General features: G+C 63.5%; 8 protein-coding genes across 8 annotated transcripts; 5 read left to right on the top strand and 3 right to left on the bottom strand.

Moving 5' to 3' along the window:
- Positions 1-30: 30 nt before the first annotated feature.
- On the top strand, positions 31-1,461 carry ARG4 (argininosuccinate lyase; the record flags this gene model as incomplete). The annotated part of the gene is made up of 3 exons (XM_060264453.1): positions 31-1,104; positions 1,128-1,208; positions 1,231-1,461. 3 exons carry the CDS (start codon positions 31-33, stop codon positions 1,459-1,461), a joined length of 1,386 nt encoding a protein of 461 aa, XP_060120436.1.
- A 162-nt stretch (positions 1,462-1,623) lies between these two features.
- On the top strand, positions 1,624-5,792 carry KEX2 (kexin; the record flags this gene model as incomplete). Its single annotated transcript, XM_060264454.1, has 3 exons — positions 1,624-3,245; positions 3,352-4,039; positions 4,062-5,792. 3 exons carry the CDS (start codon positions 1,624-1,626, stop codon positions 5,790-5,792), a joined length of 4,041 nt encoding a protein of 1,346 aa, XP_060120437.1.
- A 9-nt stretch (positions 5,793-5,801) lies between these two features.
- Positions 5,802-7,085, bottom strand: MJAP1_000485 (uncharacterized protein; the record flags this gene model as incomplete). Its single annotated transcript, XM_060264455.1, has 1 exon — positions 5,802-7,085. One exon carries the CDS (start codon positions 7,083-7,085, stop codon positions 5,802-5,804), a length of 1,284 nt encoding a protein of 427 aa, XP_060120438.1.
- A 116-nt stretch (positions 7,086-7,201) lies between these two features.
- MJAP1_000486 (uncharacterized protein) lies at positions 7,202-7,703 on the top strand (the record flags this gene model as incomplete). The annotated part of the gene is made up of 2 exons (XM_060264456.1): positions 7,202-7,447; positions 7,470-7,703. 2 exons carry the CDS (start codon positions 7,202-7,204, stop codon positions 7,701-7,703), a joined length of 480 nt encoding a protein of 159 aa, XP_060120439.1.
- A 157-nt stretch (positions 7,704-7,860) lies between these two features.
- On the top strand, positions 7,861-13,788 carry MJAP1_000487 (uncharacterized protein; the record flags this gene model as incomplete). Its single annotated transcript, XM_060264457.1, has 3 exons — positions 7,861-10,948; positions 11,173-11,231; positions 11,254-13,788. 3 exons carry the CDS (start codon positions 7,861-7,863, stop codon positions 13,786-13,788), a joined length of 5,682 nt encoding a protein of 1,893 aa, XP_060120440.1.
- A 69-nt stretch (positions 13,789-13,857) lies between these two features.
- On the top strand, positions 13,858-14,949 carry MJAP1_000488 (3-deoxy-7-phosphoheptulonate synthase; the record flags this gene model as incomplete). Its single annotated transcript, XM_060264458.1, has 1 exon — positions 13,858-14,949. One exon carries the CDS (start codon positions 13,858-13,860, stop codon positions 14,947-14,949), a length of 1,092 nt encoding a protein of 363 aa, XP_060120441.1.
- Position 14,950: 1 nt separating this feature from the next.
- Positions 14,951-17,293, bottom strand: MJAP1_000489 (uncharacterized protein; the record flags this gene model as incomplete). The annotated part of the gene is made up of 1 exon (XM_060264459.1): positions 14,951-17,293. One exon carries the CDS (start codon positions 17,291-17,293, stop codon positions 14,951-14,953), a length of 2,343 nt encoding a protein of 780 aa, XP_060120442.1.
- Positions 17,294-17,338: 45 nt separating this feature from the next.
- Positions 17,339-18,334, bottom strand: MJAP1_000490 (malate dehydrogenase; the record flags this gene model as incomplete). The annotated part of the gene is made up of 1 exon (XM_060264460.1): positions 17,339-18,334. The coding sequence occupies one exon, from the start codon at positions 18,332-18,334 to the stop codon at positions 17,339-17,341; it is 996 nt and encodes a 331-aa protein (XP_060120443.1).
- Positions 18,335-18,351: the final 17 nt, after the last annotated feature.

Consider the following 18,351-nt stretch of genomic DNA (forward strand, 5'->3'; position numbering starts at 1 on the left):
TGGATAGGCGCAGCTAGCTTCCTAGTCATCATGAGCGGAGAGGACTTTACCAAGAAGAAGCTGTGGGGCGGCCGCTTCACCGGCGAGACCGACCCTGTGATGCATGCTTTCAATGAGTCGCTGTCGTATGACAAGCGCATGTGGTCGCAGGATATCCGTGGCTCGCAGGCCTACGCTAAGGCACTTATCGGGTGCAAGATCCTGACCGAGGCCGAGGCGCAGACCATCTGCGACGGACTGAACCGTGTGGGCGAGGAGTGGCGCACCAACAACTTCAGTGTGGCTCCCGAAGACGAGGACATCCACACGGCGAACGAGCGCCGCCTCAAGGAGCTTATCGGCCCGGTGGCCGGCAAGCTGCACACTGGCCGTAGCCGCAACGACCAGGTGGCTACTGATATGCGTCTCTGGCTCCTGGACGAGATCGATGAGCTCGAGTCGCTCGCCACCGAGCTAGTGCATGTCATGGCGAAGCGCGCTCGTGAGGAGGTCGACGTGCTCATGCCGGGTTACACCCACCTGCAGCGTGCGCAGCCGATCCGCTGGTCGCACCTGCTCCTGTCGCACGCGACCTACTTCCAATACGACGTGGAGCGTCTGCGTGCGCTGCGCTCGCGTGTCTCGATGCTGCCGCTGGGCGCGGGCCCGCTGGCGGGCAACCCTTTCGCGGGTTTGGACCGTGAGGCGCTCGCCAAGGACCTCGGCTTCCAGACTGTGGGCCCGAACAGCATGCACAGCGTCGCTGACCGCGACTTTGTCGTCGAGACGCTCATGTGGTGCTCGCTCTTTTCGGTACACGCCAGCAAGATTGCCGAGGACCTCATCATTTACTCCAGCGCCGAGTTTGGCTTTGTGCAGCTCAGCGACGCGTACAGCACCGGCTCATCGATCATGCCGCAGAAGAAGAACCCCGACAGTCTAGAGCTGCTGCGTGGCAAGAGCGGCCGTCTCTTTGGCAACCTGTCCGGCTTTATGATGTCGCTCAAAGGTATCCCCTCGACCTACAACAAGGATCTGCAGGAGGACAAGGAGCCGATGTTTGACTCTGTCGACACGGCGGTTGCCTGCCTCAAGATTTTGACCGGCGTCGTGAGCACGCTTACGGTATGTGTCCTTATCTCATCCAGATCTCGTCCGAGAAGATGCGCGGTGCGCTCACGACCGATATGCTTGCTACGGACCTCGCCGACTACCTCGTCCGCAAGGGTGTACGTATCTATGCTTACCCAGATTCCCTTCCGCGAGACACACCACATTTCCGGCTCGGCTGTGAAGCTGGCCGAGGACCGCGGCTGCGAGCTGAGCGACCTGTCTCTCGAGGACTTGCTCACACTGCATCCCGCCTTTGAGGAGGATGTGAAGCTCGTGTGGGACCCCGAGCAGAGCGTCGAGCGCCGCAACGCCATCGGCGGCACGAGCCGCCGCGCGGTGCTCGAGCAGGTAGACAAGCTCCTGGCCTAAGCGCGCATGGGCCTTGCCACGTGGCATTCTCTGGAACGTTCGGACGGCGCACGAGCGGACACGTGGAGGGGGGGGGAGACGGCACCGCATCGCGCTTGTCCTTCTTTGTAGTTACTTATGAAGTCTGTTCAGGGAGCTGTGACTGTGAGCGCCGCTGCGCTCATGGCGCTTGCCAATGTGCCTGCCACGGCAGGCTCGTCTGTTTCGTTCGTGCCCAGTGCCATCAAGGGTCTCTTTGTCGAGCAGTTTACGCCCGACTGGGAGAGCCGCTGGTCGGTCTCGCGCTCTTCCAAGCTCCAGCGTGGAGAGGAGGAGTTCAAGTACGATGGTGAGTGGAAGGTCGAGGAGCCGCTCGTCTTCCCCGGCATCAAGGGCGACAAGGGCCTGACTCTCAAGAGCAAGGCGAAGCAGCACGCGATCAGCACCCAGCTCGAGAAGCCCATCACCTTTGACGGTACCAAGCCCTTTGTGGTGCAGTACGAGGTCAAGCTCCAAAAGGGCCTGTCGTGTGGTGGTGCCTATGTGAAGCTCCTGCGCGCTACCGAGGGCGGCCTGGCTGCCGAGGAGTTCTCGGACAAGACGCCGTACACGATCATGTTTGGTCCCGACCGCTGCGGTGGTACGAACAAGGTGCACTTCATCTTCCACCACAAGAACCCGGTTACCGGCGAGTTTGAGGAGAAGCAGATGAACCTGCCCACCAACCCCAAGATCACCAAGACCACGACGCTGTACACGCTGATTGTGCAGCCCGACAACTCGTTCCAGATCCTGATCAACGATGAGCCCCGCACCAACGGCACGCTCTTTGACTCGTTCGAGCCCCCGGTCAACCCCCCGAAGGAGATCGACGACCCGACCGACTCGAAGCCCGCCGACTGGGTCGACGAGGCGGAGATTCCCGACCCCAAGGCCAAGAAGCCCGCCGACTGGGACGAGAACGCGCCGCCGATGATCCCCGACTCGAACGCCAAGAAGCCCACCGACTGGTACGAGGAGGAGGCGCTGATGATCCCCGATCCTTCTGCCGAGAAGCCCGAGGAGTGGGACGACGAGGAGGACGGCGAGTGGGTCGCCCCGATGATCCCCAACCCCATCTGTGAGGACGCTTCCGGCTGTGGCCCGTGGACCGCCCCGATGATTGCCAACCCCGCGTACAAGGGCAAGTGGACCGCTCCGATGATCCCCAACCCCGCGTACAAGGGCGAGTGGGCCCCGCGCCGTATCCCGAACAAGAACTACTACGAGGACAAGCACCCCAACCGCTTCGCCCCGATCACCGGCGTCGGTTTCGAGCTCTGGACCATGGACGAGGACATCCTCTTTGACAACATCTACCTGAGCAACGACCCCGAGGAGGCGCGTGCGTTTGCCAAGGAGACCTTCCACGTGAAACTTCCCCTGGAGCAGAACCGCGAGACGGAGGACCAGCGTAACGACCCCGAATTCGAGACCGGCCACCGCGCGCTGCCGAGCCTGCCTGAGCGCACGCTCTTCCAGATCCGCCGCAAGACCGAGGTTATGATTACCCGCCTGCGCTACGAGCCCGACAAGCTGCGTGTCCTGCAGCAGTCCTACCCGATCGTCGGCTTCTGGGCCGCGGTCGTGGCGGTGGTCTTGGGCCTGATCGGCACGCTCACCTCGCTCGTCGGTGGCCGCGCCGCCCCCGCCCCTGCGCCGACCAAGAAGGTGGATGCTCCGGCTGCCGCTCCTGCCACGGACGGCCCGGCGAAGTCCACTGCCGTCGGCAGCACTACCAAGGTCACCAAGCGTTCGGCCGCTGAGTAGTTTCGTAGCCACGTGGCATCCTTCGAACTTGCTCCGGAGCGTGATGCGGTCGTTGCAGGCGGCCTGTGCCGTGTTCTGTATCGCGCTAGGCGCTGTATCAAGCGCCCAGCCACAGCCACGCACATACGATACGCACCAGTACTACGTAGCCGAGCTCGCACCGCGGCGTGCGTGCGGCGCCACGGAGGAGCACGTCGCTGCTGCGCTCGGCGCCGAGCTCGTGGAGCGCGTCGGCGCGCTCCCGCACCACTACCTGCTGCGCCGCGAAAAGAGCGATAGCCTTGCGCGTCGGTCTGTATACGCACTGGACGCCGAGGCGGACGATGTCGTGCTGAAGCGCTTCCACGCGCTCCAGACGCCGGGGCTGTCGAAGCGCTGTGCCGGCGGCACCTGCGTGTCGGACGCTTGCGTACAGCAGACGCTGCATGCCGTGGATCGCCAGGTGCCGCGGCAGCGGCATAAGCGCAACGTGATCTACGATCCCGAGACGATGCGCGACGTGTACCCCGAGCTGCTTCCCCCGCACCCCGTGACCGAGGCGTGGAAAGGGAAACGCGACGCGCTCGAGGTGCGTGCGCCGGTGCCGATCAACGCGACCAGCAAGTTTATGGACGACTTCCAGGTGCACGATCCTCTTTTCTACAAGCAGTGGCACCTGATCAACCCGGTGGACCAAGGCAACGACCTGCGCCTCGACCAGGTCTGGCGCAATGCCACCGGCCAGGGCGTGACCGTCGCGCTGCTCGACGACGGCCTCGACTTCCACCATCCTGATTTGAAAGACAACTTTGTACGTGGCATGGCTGACCCAGAACGCAAAGAGCTCCTACGACTTTAATGACCATTCCGAGCTGCCCGAGCCGCGCTTGTCGGACGATCTACACGGCACGCGCTGCGCCGGCGAGATTGCCGCGCTCCCGAACGACTTTTGCGGCGTAGGCGTCGCTCCCAAAGCGCGCGTCGCCGGCATCCGTATTCTCAGTGGCCCGATCACCGACGCGGACGAAGCCGCGTCGCTCAACTTTGGCTACGAAACGAATTCGATCTACAGCTGCAGCTGGGGACCACCGGACAATGGGCAGAGCATGGACGCGCCCCGCGGCCTGATTGCCAAGGCACTGCTCAACGGCATCTACAACGGCCGCGACGGCAATGGCAGCATCTTTGTCTTTGCTGGCGGCAATGGCGGCGGATCGGACGACCAGTGCAACTTTGACGGGTACACCAACTCGATCTACACGGTGACCATTGCGGCCGTCGACCACCTCGGCAAGCACCCCTACTACTCGGAGATGTGCAGCGCGATCATCGCGTCGAGCTACAGTTCGGGCTCGGGGCAGATGATTACCACCACCGACGTGTCCAAAGGCACGAACCGGCGGTGCACGTCGATGCACGGCGGCACGAGCGCTGCGGCGCCGCTAGTTGCGGGCATACTCGCGCTGGCGCTCGAAGTGCGCCCCGAGCTGACTTGGCGCGACGTCCAGCACATTATCGTTCGCTCCGCCGTCCCGAGCAACACCGAGGACCCCGACTGGGAGCAGAATGGCGCCGGGCGCAAGTTTTCGCACAAGTACGGTTACGGCGTCGTGCACGCCGCGCGTCTGCTGGCTGAGGCGCAAGCGCACAAGCTTGTCGCCCCCCAATCGTGGTTTGAGAGCAAGAACCAGACCGTGCCCGAGCCCCTTTTGAAGCTCGACGAGCCCAAGGTCGCGGCAGTCGAGGTGTCGCAGGAGATGCTCGACCAGGCTAACCTCAAGACGCTCGAGCACGTTACCGTCACGGTCTGGATCGAGCACGACCGCCGCGGCGACGTCCAAGTCGAGCTCTTTTCGCCGCACGGGACGCGCAGTGTGCTTGCGAGCCCCCGGCGGTACGATAGTGACCGCAACGGCTTCCCCGGCTGGACGTTTATGTCGATCAAGCACTGGGGCGAGGACATGCGGGGCGAGTGGCGTCTCCAGGTGACGGACCGCGCGTCGAAAGAGCGCCAGAACCGCATCCCTGGCAACTTTACCGCCTTTTCGCTCTCGCTCTGGGGCGAAGCCCAAGACGCGAGCAAGGCGCGGCCGTGGGACTTTCCCGCCAACTCGGAGGAGCACAATCTGACGCTGTCGGCCGCGCCGTCGTCCACCGTGCTGCACTATTCCGGCATGCCGACGTCGACCAAGACGTTTGTCAAGCCCACGAATGCGCTACCGGACGACCACCACACGGTCCCCGGCGAGACGCACGAAGCCTTTGGCAGCAAGGTGCAGCAGCCCGAAGCGGATACGGGCTACCTCGGCGCGCTTGCGCGGCAGTCGACCTGGCTTGCGGTGGCCGCTGGCCTGGCGATTGTCGCCGGCGCGTCGCTGTTGATCTACTTTTACACGCGCCAGCGCGCGCTGCGTCGGTACGAGCACCTCCCGACCGACGAAGGCGAGATCCAGCTCGGCGCGCTGCCTGGCGAAGGGGGTATGCAGGCGCGGGATCTCTACGATGCATTTGCACTCGATGACGAAAGCGAGGACGAACCTGCATCGCCCAAAAGATCGCCATAGTTATGTACATCACCAGAGCATACGGAAGAGGCCGAGGGCGATATTGATCACGAACCCAATCAGGATCGCGATGTGGGTATAAGGCGAGAAGATGACGTAGCGGCCGTACGTCGCCGAGGGGCCTCGCCGCGGCACGGGCGGCGCCTCGGTGCCGCCTTCGGACGGCAGCTCTTCCTCGTCGTCGTCGTCGTCGTCGTCGGCGTCGCGCGCTGCCGGCGCGCGGCTCCGGCGTGCAATCAGCGAGAGGAGTGCATTGGCTGACTGCTGCGCCTCGTTGCGCAGCGCGGCGTCCTGCGCCGTGGGCGGCCCTTGCGTGTCCGTCGGGCGATTCCGCAGCTCCGAGAGGACGTTGGCGAGGCCAAAGAGGCGCTCCATCTCCTCGTCCTGCTGCGCCTGCTGCGGCGGACGTGGCCAGCGCACCGCGCCATGGCCGTACGCAAAAAAGAGGGGCAGCAGCGGAAAGAAGAAGCCGATGAGCAGTCCCTGGAGGACCGAGAGGCGGGTCGACGACGCATTTGCGTTGACGAGCGCCTCGGGCGTCTCGCCCATATTGTCGATCCACTGCTCCTCGAGCGTGTACGCAAGCTCGTCCTCTTCCTGGCGGCGCACCAAGTCGCCGCTGCGCGCCATCGAGAGGCCCGAGCGCTGGTGGAAATGCTCTCGCATGATCTGGATATCCATCGCCGACATGCCGGCCGTGTGCCGCAGGCGGTCAAAGCCCCGCGGCTCGGGATCGGTGCGCGGGAGCTCGGTCTGCTCCTCCTCCGGCTCCTCGGCGCCCTGCGCGCCGATCGAGCATTGCAAGTACGCCGCCGGAAGGCGCAGTACATCGAGCGACGCAAAGCCGGACGGCGGCAGCGACTGCTCGTCTCCACACACTTCTGCGCGCTGCTTGCCCCACTGTTTGCTGCTCATGGTCTCTGCCGCCTCGTTCGGCCGCCGCAGGACGTAGGACCCATCGATGCGGGGTTCGACGTGCACGGTCACATGTTCCAAGACGGCCTCGGACGTGTCTGCCTCTTGCATCTGCACAATCGAGTCCAGGTAGGATGCGAGGTGCACCCCGTTCGGGAGGATGCGCCCAAAGTGAATGAGGCGCAGGCGCCGCTCTGCGCGATCGGGGTGCCCCGCACGCAGCACGTCTTTGAGCTCGGCGACGGTCTCTTCGTGGAGGTTGGGCCACTCTTTTGCGTCGCCGTAGCGCTGCTCGTATATCAGGTCTAAGTGCGCATCGTCCGTATGCGCGTCCGTGAAGCGCACGACCAGCGGCCGGACGACCAGCGCGCTGGACATGGCGGCGCTCCAGCTCCACGCACCGGCGGTCTGTTGGGGGCATTTTTGCGAATCCTAGCGAGGCCCTCCACCGACCCGGTTCGTCTCCGGCGGCTTCCGTTGTCTTTGGTGTGCTGATGCCCTACTCGTTGGTCCCCTCCCTGCTTGGCGCCACGGCTGCCGGTGTGCTGCTGTATGCAGTGCATGAGGCAATGCAGGACCAGACGCAGTTCATGGTGTCGACCATGCAGGCCAAGGCGGACGCCTTGGACCGCGCGCATGAATTTGACAAGAAGAGCGGCGAGCGTCTCGTGCCGCTGCAGCCTTCTGCGTACCGCCCTGCGCAGCCCTCGTTCTGGGAGGAAGTGCAGTCGCGGTGGAACGTACGTTGCCCTACTCACCCAGCACCACGTTGTCGGCGCGGTGAACGCTGTGCGCGAGGCCGACCCCATGTCGGTCTTTGGCAAGACGGAAACGCGCGTCGAGCGCGCGGCGGACGGCACGGCGTCGGCCATGATCGATGCGCTGCACTCGCTTGCGCCGCATGCGCCCGACGCACAGCCCAAGATTGGCATCCTGAACCGGACGTACGGCGATGCCAACACGCACTACCTCGGCCAGGGCGCGTCGCTCCGTTAATAGCATGTAGACTACGAGCTTGCTCGCCTACCCTGCCCAGCAACCTGGCTCGCCGGCCGTGCACGCTCCGCAGCGGCCCGCCGATCCAGGGTAGATTTGTAATAATTTTTTACGCGTCGTGCCCGGCGCGTCGGCTGGCTTTGTGCACCGCGCGGCGATGGACGCGGACGAGAAGATGTCGGATATTGTGTCTGCGGAGCACAGTGGCGATGTGACACCCGAGACAGATGTCGCGGAAGAACGCGCTGTGCGCCGGGCTGCTCAGAACGAGGATCTGAACTCGAGCCGCGTCGAGATGAACAAGCAAAAGACGGTCGACAGTCTGAAGCGGTTCAGCTACCTGCTCGGCCAGACCGAGCTGTTCCAGCACTTTATTGATATCAAGAAGGACCGTGACCCGGAGTTTGCGCGTCTTGTCGACGAGTCCGCAAAGCGGCGCAGCGGCAAGGGCGGCAACAAGCGCAGCGGCGGTGCGAGCGATCAGCGCCGCCGCAAGACGGAGCGTGAGGAGGACGAGGAGCTGCTCAAGGACGAGGAGGGTGACGAGGACACCTTTGCCTTCCACGAGTCCCCTCCGTACGTCAAGGGCGGCACGATGAAAGAGTACCAGATCCAGGGCCTGAACTGGCTCATCTCGCTCTACCACAACGGTATCAATGGTATTCTGGCCGACGAGATGGGTCTCGGCAAGACGCTGCAGACGATCTCGTTCCTCGGCTACCTGAAGCACTACCGCGACACGCCCGGCTTCCACCTCGTCGTCGTGCCCAAGTCGACGCTCGACAACTGGGTGCGTGAGTTTGAAAAGTGGGTGCCGGGCTTCCGCATCATCACCCTGCGCGGCAGCAAGGAGGAGCGCCAGGAAGTGATCCAGGAGCGCCTGCTCCCCCAAGACTTTGACGTGCTGGTGACGACCTACGAAATGTGCCTGCGCGAAAAGTCGGCGCTCAAGCGCCTCTCGTGGGAGTACATTGTGATTGACGAGGCGCACCGCATCAAGAATGCCGACTCGATGCTCTCGCAGATTGTGCGTGCGTTTAGCTCGCGTTCGCGCCTGCTCATTACCGGTACGCCGCTGCAAAACAACCTGATGGAGCTTTGGAGTCTGCTCAACTTTTTGCTGCCCGACGTCTTTTCGAGTGCGGACGACTTCCAAAGCTGGTTCCAAGGCAAGGGCGAGGACGGCGAGGCGCAGGATAGCGTCGTGCAGCAGCTGCACAAGGTCCTGCGTCCTTTCCTCTTGCGCCGTGTCAAGTCGGACGTCGAGCACAGCCTCCTGCCCAAGAAGGAGATCAACGTGTTTGTCGGCTTGACCGACATGCAACGCAAGTGGTACAAGTCGCTCCTCGAGAAGGACATTGACGCGGTGAACGGTGCAACGTCCAAGAAGGAGGGCAAGACACGTCTGCTCAACATTGTCATGCAGCTGCGCAAGTGCTGCAACCATCCCTACCTGTTCGACGGCGCGGAGCCCGGTCCTCCGTTCACCACCGACGAGCACCTGGTGGACAATGCAGGAAAGATGATCATTCTCGACAAGCTCCTGCGCAAGATGAAGGAGCGTGGCTCGCGTGTGCTCATTTTTTCACAGATGAGCCGCATGCTCGATATCCTGGAGGACTACTGTCTCTTCCGCGAATACAAATACTGCCGCATTGACGGTAGCTCAATGCACGAGGACCGTATTGCGGCCATCGATGAGTACAACAAGCCGGACAGCGAAAAGTTTGTCTTTTTGCTCACAACGCGCGCCGGTGGTCTCGGCATCAACTTGACGAGCGCCGACGTCGTCGTGCTCTTTGACTCGGACTGGAACCCCCAGGCGGATCTGCAGGCGATGGACCGCGCGCACCGTATCGGTCAGACGAAGCAGGTGTACGTCTTCCGCTTCGTCACCGAGAACGCGATTGAGGAGCGGATTCTTGAGCGTGCTGCGCAGAAGTTGCGTCTCGACCAGCTCGTCATCCAGCAGGGCCGTACGCAGCACCAGTCGAAGGGTGCGAACCAGAAGGACGACCTGGTGGACATGATCCAGCACGGCGCCGAGCGCATCATCAACTCGAAAGAGTCGATGGAGATCAAGGATGACATCGACGAGATCATCTCGCGTGGCGAGGAGCGCACCGCCGAGCTCCAGCGCAAGTACCAGCAGTTTACCAACCTCGACGAGCTGACCAACTTCAAGAGCGAGGCGGGCGGCGCGTACGAGTGGGAGGGCGAGCAGTTTGGCAACAAGCGCAAACAAGGCACCGGCATCTGGATCGAGCCGAGCAAGCGCGAGCGCAAGCAGAACTACTCGATCGACAGTTACTACCGCGACGCGATGCGCACCACGACCAAGCCCGCAGCGCCCAAGGCCCCCCGTGCGCCGAAGCAGGTCACCACGTCCGAGTGGCAGTTTTACCCCCCGCGCCTGGTCGAGTTGCAGGAGCGCGAGACGGCGGCGTACCAGCGGAGCATTGGCTACCAGGCCCCCAAGCCCGAGGTGAAGGACGGCGACGAGGCGGCGGCCGAGGCACAGCGTGCCGCCGAGCAGAAGCAGATCGACGAGGCCGAGCCCTTGACCGAGGCCGAGCAGGAAGAAAAGGAGCAGCTGGCGACGCAAGGCTTCAGCGACTGGAACCGCCGCGACTACCAGCAGTTTGTCAAAGGATGCGAGAAGCACGGCCGCAACGCCTTTTCTGCCATTGCCGAGGAGATTGGGCTCGGTGAAAAGACCGAGGCGGACGTCCGTCAATATGCCAAGGTCTTTTGGGAGCATGTACACGAGCTGAGTGACGGCGACCGTATTGTGCAGCGCGTCGAAGAAGGCGAGACGAAGCGCCAGAAGCTGCAGCACAACGAGCTCCTGCTCAAGCGCAAGATTGACTCGTACAGCCAGCCGCTGCAGCAGATCAAGCTGACCTACAACCAGGCCAAAGGCAAGGCCTACTCCGAGGAGGAGGACCGCTTTTTGCTGGTGCGTCTGGCGGACTATGGTCTGAGCGGTGACGATGTCTACGAGCGGATCCGTGCCGATATTCTCTACTACCCCGAGTTCCGGTTCAACTGGTTCATCAAGTCGCGCACGCCGCAAGAGATTGCGCGCCGCTGCAACACCCTCCTGTTGCTGGTCATCAAAGAGGAGGAGGAGCTGGAGGCGTCGCGCGCCGCCGCCAATGCCGCCAAGTCCAAGACAAAGAAGCGCAGCGCGTCCGAGATGAGCACAGGGTCGCGCACCGCCTCCCCGCGCCCGGGAAACGCCCGTAGCAAACGCAAGTAGCGACGCGATTCGTGATCTGTGCACGCGCTGCGGCGAGTCCGCGTGGCACTTATTTGCAAAAAGACCAACAAACACTTTTGCCAGCTGGGCCAGTGGCTGAGTTTCGCAGAGAATTGTGTTCCTCTGTGCCACGACGGATTGCACGATGAATGTCGGTGAACTCCTCACCAATTCGCTATCGCCTGGTATGTGTTTGTGCTAATATAGACCAAAGCACGCGGCATGCGGCGGAGCAGGCGCTCGAGTCGGCGGTGCGCGACAACTATGTACGTTTTACCCCTAACCCAGGCGCAATACATGGTCGCCCTCGCGACCGAACTAGCCAGCGACACGGCAGAGGCATACATCCGCTCTGCTTCGGGTCTTGCGCTGAAGAATGCGCTTGTCGCGCGCGAGGCTAAGCGCGCGCAGGACTTTGCCGAGCGCTGGACGGCGCTTCCCGCAAATGTCCGGGACGACGTCAAGAGCAAGGTGCTCATGACGCTCAGCAGCGCAGAGCCCCGTGCAGGTACGGTCGCTGCGCAGGTCGTCGCGGCCGTCGCGGCGATCGAGCTCCCGCTCGGCATGTGGAACGACCTCATCGCCCAGCTCCTCGCGGCCGTCGGCGACGCCAGCAACCCCCGCCTGCGTCAGGCGGCGTTGCAGGCGATCGGTTTTACGTGCGAGGTGGTGAACCCGGCGGTGCTCTCGGCGCAGTCCAACGAGATCCTCACCGCGGTCATCCAGGGCGCCCGCAAGGAAGAGACGGTTCCCGAGGTGCAGTACGCCGCCCTCCAGGCCCTGCTCAACTCGCTCGAGTTCGTGCGGAGCAATTTTGAGCGCGAAGGCGAGCGCAACTATATCATGCAGGTCGTGTGCGAGGCGACGCAGTCGGCGCACGTCCCGGTCAAGGTCGCTGCGTTTGAGAACCTGGTGCGCATCATGCAGCTCTACTACGAAAAGATGCGCTTCTACATGGAGCAGGCGCTCTTTGGCCTCACCGTTCTCGGCATGCGCGACCCCGAGCCAAAGGTCGCACTGCAGGCCGTCGAGTTCTGGTCAACGGTGTGCGACGAGGAGATCGAGCTTCAGCTCGAGGCCGCGGAGGCGCTCGAGTTCAACGAGGAGCCCGCCCATGTCTCGTACCACTTTGCGAGCGTCGCCCTGCCGGAGATTGCGCCGGTGCTCATGGAGCTGCTCACGCAGCAGGAGGAAGACGGCGATGAGGACGAGTGGGACACGGCCAAGGCCGCGGGTACCTGTCTCGGTCTCCTCGCGCAGGTCGTCGGTGATGCGATTGTCTCGCTCACCGTGCCCTTCATCGAAACCAACATCAAGTCGCCCGAGTGGAACCGGCGCGAGGCGGCGCTGATGTGCTTCGGCTCGATCATGGATGGCCCGGAGAGCAAGCTACTCGAGACGCTCGTTACCCAGGCCCTCGCTACGGTCATCGAGACGCTGCGCGACCCTAGCACCGCGGTGAAGGACACCGCCGCGTGGACCCTTGGCCGGATCTGCGAGTTTGTCTACGACGCAATCACGCCCGAAGTCCAGCTCGGACCGCTGGTCCATGCGCTGCTCGCCTCGCTGCAGGACCAGCCGCGCATTGTGACGCACTGCTGCTGGGCGCTGATGAACCTCGCCGAGCACAAGGGCATCCTCGCGCGCCTCGACGAGAGCGACCCGCCCACGACGAGCATGTCGCCCTACTTTGAAACGATCGCCGCGCAGCTTATCCAGGCGACCGAGCGCGGAAATAACGAGTCGAACAGCCGCACGTCGGCCTACGAGGCGCTCGCGAGCCTCGTGGCGAACAGCGCCACAGACTGCCTGCAGCAGGTCAGCAACGTCCTGGTGCACGTGGTCGAGCGCCAGGAACAGCTCAACAGCATGGTCGCGCAGCTCGTCGGTCTGGACGACCGGAACAACTGGGCAGAGCTGCAGAGCAACCTGTGCAGTGTCATTATTGCCTGCGTGCGTCGCCTGCAGAACGGCATTGTGCCGATCGGCGACCGCCTCATGACGGGTCTCTTGACGCTGATCCAGAACAGCGCCAAGCAGCCCACGGTGCTCGAGGACGCATTCGTTGCGGTCGGTACCGTGATTGTGGCGCTGGAGGGCGAGTTTGAAAAGTACCTCGACGCCTTTTTGCCTTTCCTCGTCGAGGGTCTGCGCAACCACGAAGAGCACCAGCTGTGCACGATCAGCGTCGGTCTGGTCGGCGACCTCTGCCGGAGTCTCGGCGAGGCGGCGGGCAAGTGCAGCCAGACGCTGGTCTTTGCCCTGTTTGAGGATCTGCAGAGCCCGGTGCTGAACCGGAACGTCAAGCCCCATATCCTGAGCTGCTTTGGCGATATCGCGCTGGCGATCGGCGCGCAGTTCGAGCCCTACCTCCCGACGGCCATGGCAGTGCTGCAGCAAGCGAGCATGGTGCAGAACCCTGCGGACATTACCGACTACGAAATGAGCGAGTACGTGAACGACTTGCGTGAGGGAATTGCAGAGGCCTACGTCGGCATCGTGTCTGGCATGCGGGCAGGCGGCAAGGCCGAGATCCTCCTGCCGTACATGGAGTACACGATCGCTTTTGTGGGCCTGGTCGCCTCGGAAAGCACGGACCGCTCCGAGGCCCTGCTCCGCGCGACGATCGGCCTGCTCGGCGACATTGCGACCGCCTTCCCCTCGGGGCCTGTCATGGCCCAGCTTCAACAGCAATGGGTGCAGGAATACATCAAGGTCGGCCGCAGCCGCACCAACGGCTCCGAGACGCGCAAGACCGCCAACTGGGCCCGCGACACGATCAAAAAGTCGCTCGGTTCCAACCTCGGCACCCCCGTGTTGTAGCCGTAGTGTTGCTTAGTCATCCATTTCTGCGTCAAAGAAGCTTCCGAGTCAGAGCGTTTCTTGTCCACCATGGCAGCGAAACTGGAATACGCTAACGACACGCGCGTCACGGGCTACGACCCGCTGATTGCCCCGTCTATGCTCATGCACGAGCACCCCGTGAGCGACAAGGCGAAGGAGACCATCGCTCGCGGCCGCTTTGACGCGAGCAACGTCATCACCGGCAAGGACGACCGCCTGCTCGTCGTCGTCGGCCCTTGCTCTATCCACGACCCGGAACAGGCGAAGGAGTACGCCCGCCGCCTGAGCGAGGCTTACGACTCGCGCTGGAAGGACGGCCTGGTGGTCGTGATGCGGGCTTACTTTGAGAAGCCGCGCACGACCGTCGGCTGGAAAGGCCTTATCAACGACCCGGACCTCAACGGCTCGTTTGACATCAACCGCGGCCTGCGCACCGCCCGCAAGCTGCTCATCGAGATTACCGAGACGGGTGTGCCGGTCGGCTGCGAGGTGCTCGACACTATCTCGCCTCAGTACCTCTCGGACCTCTACTCGTGGGGCGCCATCGGCGCGCGCACCACCGAGTCGCAGCTGCACCGTGAGCTCGTCTCCGGTCTCTCGATGCCGGTCGGCTTCAAGAACTCGACCGACGGTGGTATTGGCGTTGCGATTGACGCCATCCGCGCATCTTCGTGCCCGCACTCGTTTATGGGTGTCACCGGCCAGGGCCTCGCTGCGATTGTCAAGACCGCGGGTAACAGCGACCTGCACATTATCCACCGCGGTGGCAACAAGGGTACCAACTACGACGCCGAGAGCATCCAGGCCAGCAAGGAGAACCTGAAGAAGGCGATGCCGGACCGCCACCCGAGCATCATGGTCGACGCCTCGCACGGCAACTCGAACAAGGACTACCGCAACCAGCCCAAGGGTGCCGATTCGGTTGCGCAGCAGATCGAGCAGGGCCAGGACGCGATCACTGGTGTGATGCTCGAGTCGAACCTCAAGGAGGGCAAGCAGAGCGAGCCCAAGAACGGCAAGACCAAGGAGGATCTCGAGTACGGTGTGTCGATTACCGATGCCTGCATCAGCTGGGAGACGACCCAGGAGGTGCTCGACCGGTTGAACGCCGCGGTGCTTGCGCGCCGCGCGAACAAGTAGTCTATTTAGCATATACTTGTTGAAACGCACGAGACGTGCGCAGCGCGCTTTCTTTCGGCAGCGCCTGCGCCGCCGCAGGCGTCAGCGCCAGGACGTCGGCCCACTCGCGCAGCGCGGGCGTCGACGCATTCAGCGCAGATGCAATCGTCCCAAGATAGTCGACATCCGCCGCGAGCTGCGCACAGTCGCAGCGCGGGTCCTTGGCCATGCGAGGCAGCGCCGCTTGGAGCTCGGCGAGAAGCGTGAGGGTGAGCGAGCGCAGCCACAGCGACAGCACTTGCTCCGCGGTATAAGTGGTATTATCAGCATGCACCGCCGCATCCTGGGTCAAGAGGGAGACGGACAGCGCACGGTGCGCACGCGTCCTGGGAACACGCACTTCCGGCGCCTCGTCGTGGGCAAAGGGGAGCGTGTCGGCCGCGTACTCGAACGCGGCCTGCTCCCGCTCGACCAGCGACTCGAGAAGGCGGGGGAGATTGAGCAGGCCTTCGCCGAGTTTGACCATTGCCTCGGTAGGGCTCTTGCTAAAGGAGGGAATGCGCACTTCGGGAAGGTGCTCTTGCGGCGCCACCAAGGCCCACGCTCCCTGGGCGCTGTACGCCTCGAGGTGCATGCGAAAGGTGCCGAGGAGCTGGGCGAGCACCAAAGCGTGCGCCGAGTGCGCGACCTCGAGTGGTGCGGGTAACGACGCCATCTTGGCACGCACACTCGCCTCCTGCGCACCGGTGACGCGCTCGAGGAGGTGCGTGTGCCAGGCACTGACCTGGGTATCCAGGTAGGGGTTCAGCTCCATGACCCGCACGCCGGCGTGCACCAAGTCCCAATCGGGAATTGGGTCCATGTCCTCGGCTAGGACCGTGTTTGCATCGGGCGCAAGCGACTGCATGTGCCGTGCATGCCGTGTCTGCAGCTGATCGAGTGTCGAGACGATACGGTGGCGCAGCAGAGGCAACAGGGCGGTATGGACCGCCTCGAGCACGTCTTCTACGCGCGCGTCCGCAAGGCGGAGCATGCGCTCCGTCGCGGCGTCCGAGAGCGCACGGCACGCGTCGATTTCGTCGCAGCACAACTGTGCCATGTCTTGTACACACGCCGCCCAGGACCCTTGGCGAGCGTCGGCCGTCTGGACATAGGCGCGGTCGCGGCGTGCCTCGAACGCAGCTTGCCGCTGCGCAAAGGCATGCTGCAAAAAAGCCGCTTCGCGGGTGCGGTACGAGACCTTATAAGGCACATAGAGGCCCAGCAGGCACGCGGGCCATGCGGTATGTGTCGGGATCGTATCAGAGGCAATCGGCGCTTCGCTTCCAGCGCCAAGTCGCGCCTGGTCGATGGCCTTGACTGCAGCATAGGCTTGCACGTAGGATTCGACCAAGACCGGGAGCGCTTCGGGGCGTTGTGCCATGGTATCAATGTGTTCGTGCAAAGGCACAGCATCCACCGCGGCGACAAGCACCGCCTCGACCCCGCGTTCGGGCTCTTGGTACAAGAGAGGCGCCACCTGGCGTTCGTCGGCGGCGAGCTGCTCCAACGCGCCGAGGAATGCGCCGGTGCGCTGCTCGACCGGTGCCGCTTGCCACGCATTCTGGGTCGCAGCGCGGCGTGCGCGTGTATAGTGTACGGTAAACTGCTCGGCACGGTGCACGCTCGCATAGACACGCGCGCACCGGATGAGTCCGTCGACGTCTTGCGCATCAACCGCCTTGTGCATCGCCTTGGCCACTGCCTCATCGAGTGCAGCAAGGAGGCGCTCGAGGAGCGTGCGCCGCGCAGCGACATACTCGCTTGATGCGTCAAAGTTGGCCAGCGTGTGCTCCATGCCAGCGAGGCGCTGCGCCGCCTTTTCCCAGTCACCGTCGGCGAGGTGGCCGTCGACCTCGCCTTCGACCAGCGACCAGGACTCGGCGGCATGAAGGGTATCACGCGCGCTCTGCATGCGGTGCTTTACCTGCGAGAGAGAGTGCAACTCCGAGAGTGCGTGCGCTTCCGGCGTGCCGGCCGCCGGGGTCATTTGCTCGTATCGTTTTTCGGCCTTTTCCAGAGCGAGGCGGAGGGGCATTGCGTCCTGTGTCAGCTGCTGTGCCTGTGCCGCAGCTTCTGGAACAATTGTGCCTGCGACGCTCATCTGTGCAGAGAGCTTCGAGACGAGCGCCGTGTGTTGTTCGCCGAGCTGCGTCGAGAGCGTCTGGAGGCCGTGCCAAGTGGCCGAGAGATCTGGTACGCCAGCGCCCTGTAGGCGCTTGGACCAGGCCCCGGTCGATGGCCCCGGCGCAGCGCTGGCCTCGCCGGCCTGCGCACGCACCGCGCCCTCGAGCCACGCGCGACGGTCCGCCGGCGCCGACGACATGGTGTGGTATGACTAATCACGCGCACGGCGCAGCTACCAGCCTATTTAGAGCTTGTTGGCCTTGAACGAGACACCCTTGGCGATGTTGTCGTTCAGAGCCTCGACGGCCTTCTTGATGGCGGCCGACTCGAACTCGGAGAGCTTGCCGAGGGGCAGGACCTTCTCCACACCGTTCTTGCCGAGCTGGAGGGGCACGGAGAAGAAGGGGGTGCTGGTGCCGATCACGTCGGTCACGGCCTTGGCGCCCGAGGCGTCGGCAGTGAGGTCGACGTAGCTGTACACCGGGACGTCCGAGGTCTGGCCGTTGGCGGCAGCAAGGACGGCGAGGGCGAACTCGGCGCCGGCGTAGGCCATCGAGAGGGTGGCCGAGCCAGTGTTGTTCTTGGCCTTCACGACCTCGTCACCACCAAACTGGATGTGCTCGGTGATGGCCTCGATGTCCTTCTGGTCAGCCGAGAACGAGGGGTTGCTCTGCGAGAGCAGGGGAACAATGGTCACACCCGAGTGACCACCGACGACGGGGATGTGGTACTTGCCCGAGTCGAGGCTCTTGCCGGCGGCCTCCGACACAAAGGTCGCGGCACGGACCACGTCGAGGGTGGTCACACCAAAGAGGCGCTTGGGGTCGTAGACGCCCTCCTTCTTGAACACCTCGGCGACGATCGGCACGGTGGAGTTCACGGGGTTGGAGATGACCAGGACAAAGGCCTTGGGGGCGTTCTTGGCGATGGCCTCGGCGATGCCGTGCACAATCGAGGCGTTCGCGTTGAAGAGGTCGTCACGGGTCATGCCGGGCTTGCGGGGCATACCAGCGGGGATGACGATGATGTCAGTGCCCTTGAGAGCCTTGGCCAGACCGTCATCCTCGGGCAGGAAGCCCTCGACGGGGGCGGGGGTGTTGATGTGCGACAGGTCCTTGGCGACACCCGGGGTGTTGACCATGTCGTACAGCGACAGCTCGGTGACGAGCGACGACTGCTTAAGCAGCAGCGAGAGAGGCTGGCCGATACCACCAGCAGCACCAATAACAGTAGCCTTCATTGTGAGAGAATCGATGT

The sequence above is a fragment of the Malassezia japonica genome, chromosome 1 (genome assembly GCF_029542785.1).
Source record: "Malassezia japonica chromosome 1, complete sequence".
In the NCBI taxonomy this organism is placed as follows: Eukaryota; Fungi; Basidiomycota; class Malasseziomycetes; order Malasseziales; family Malasseziaceae; genus Malassezia; species Malassezia japonica.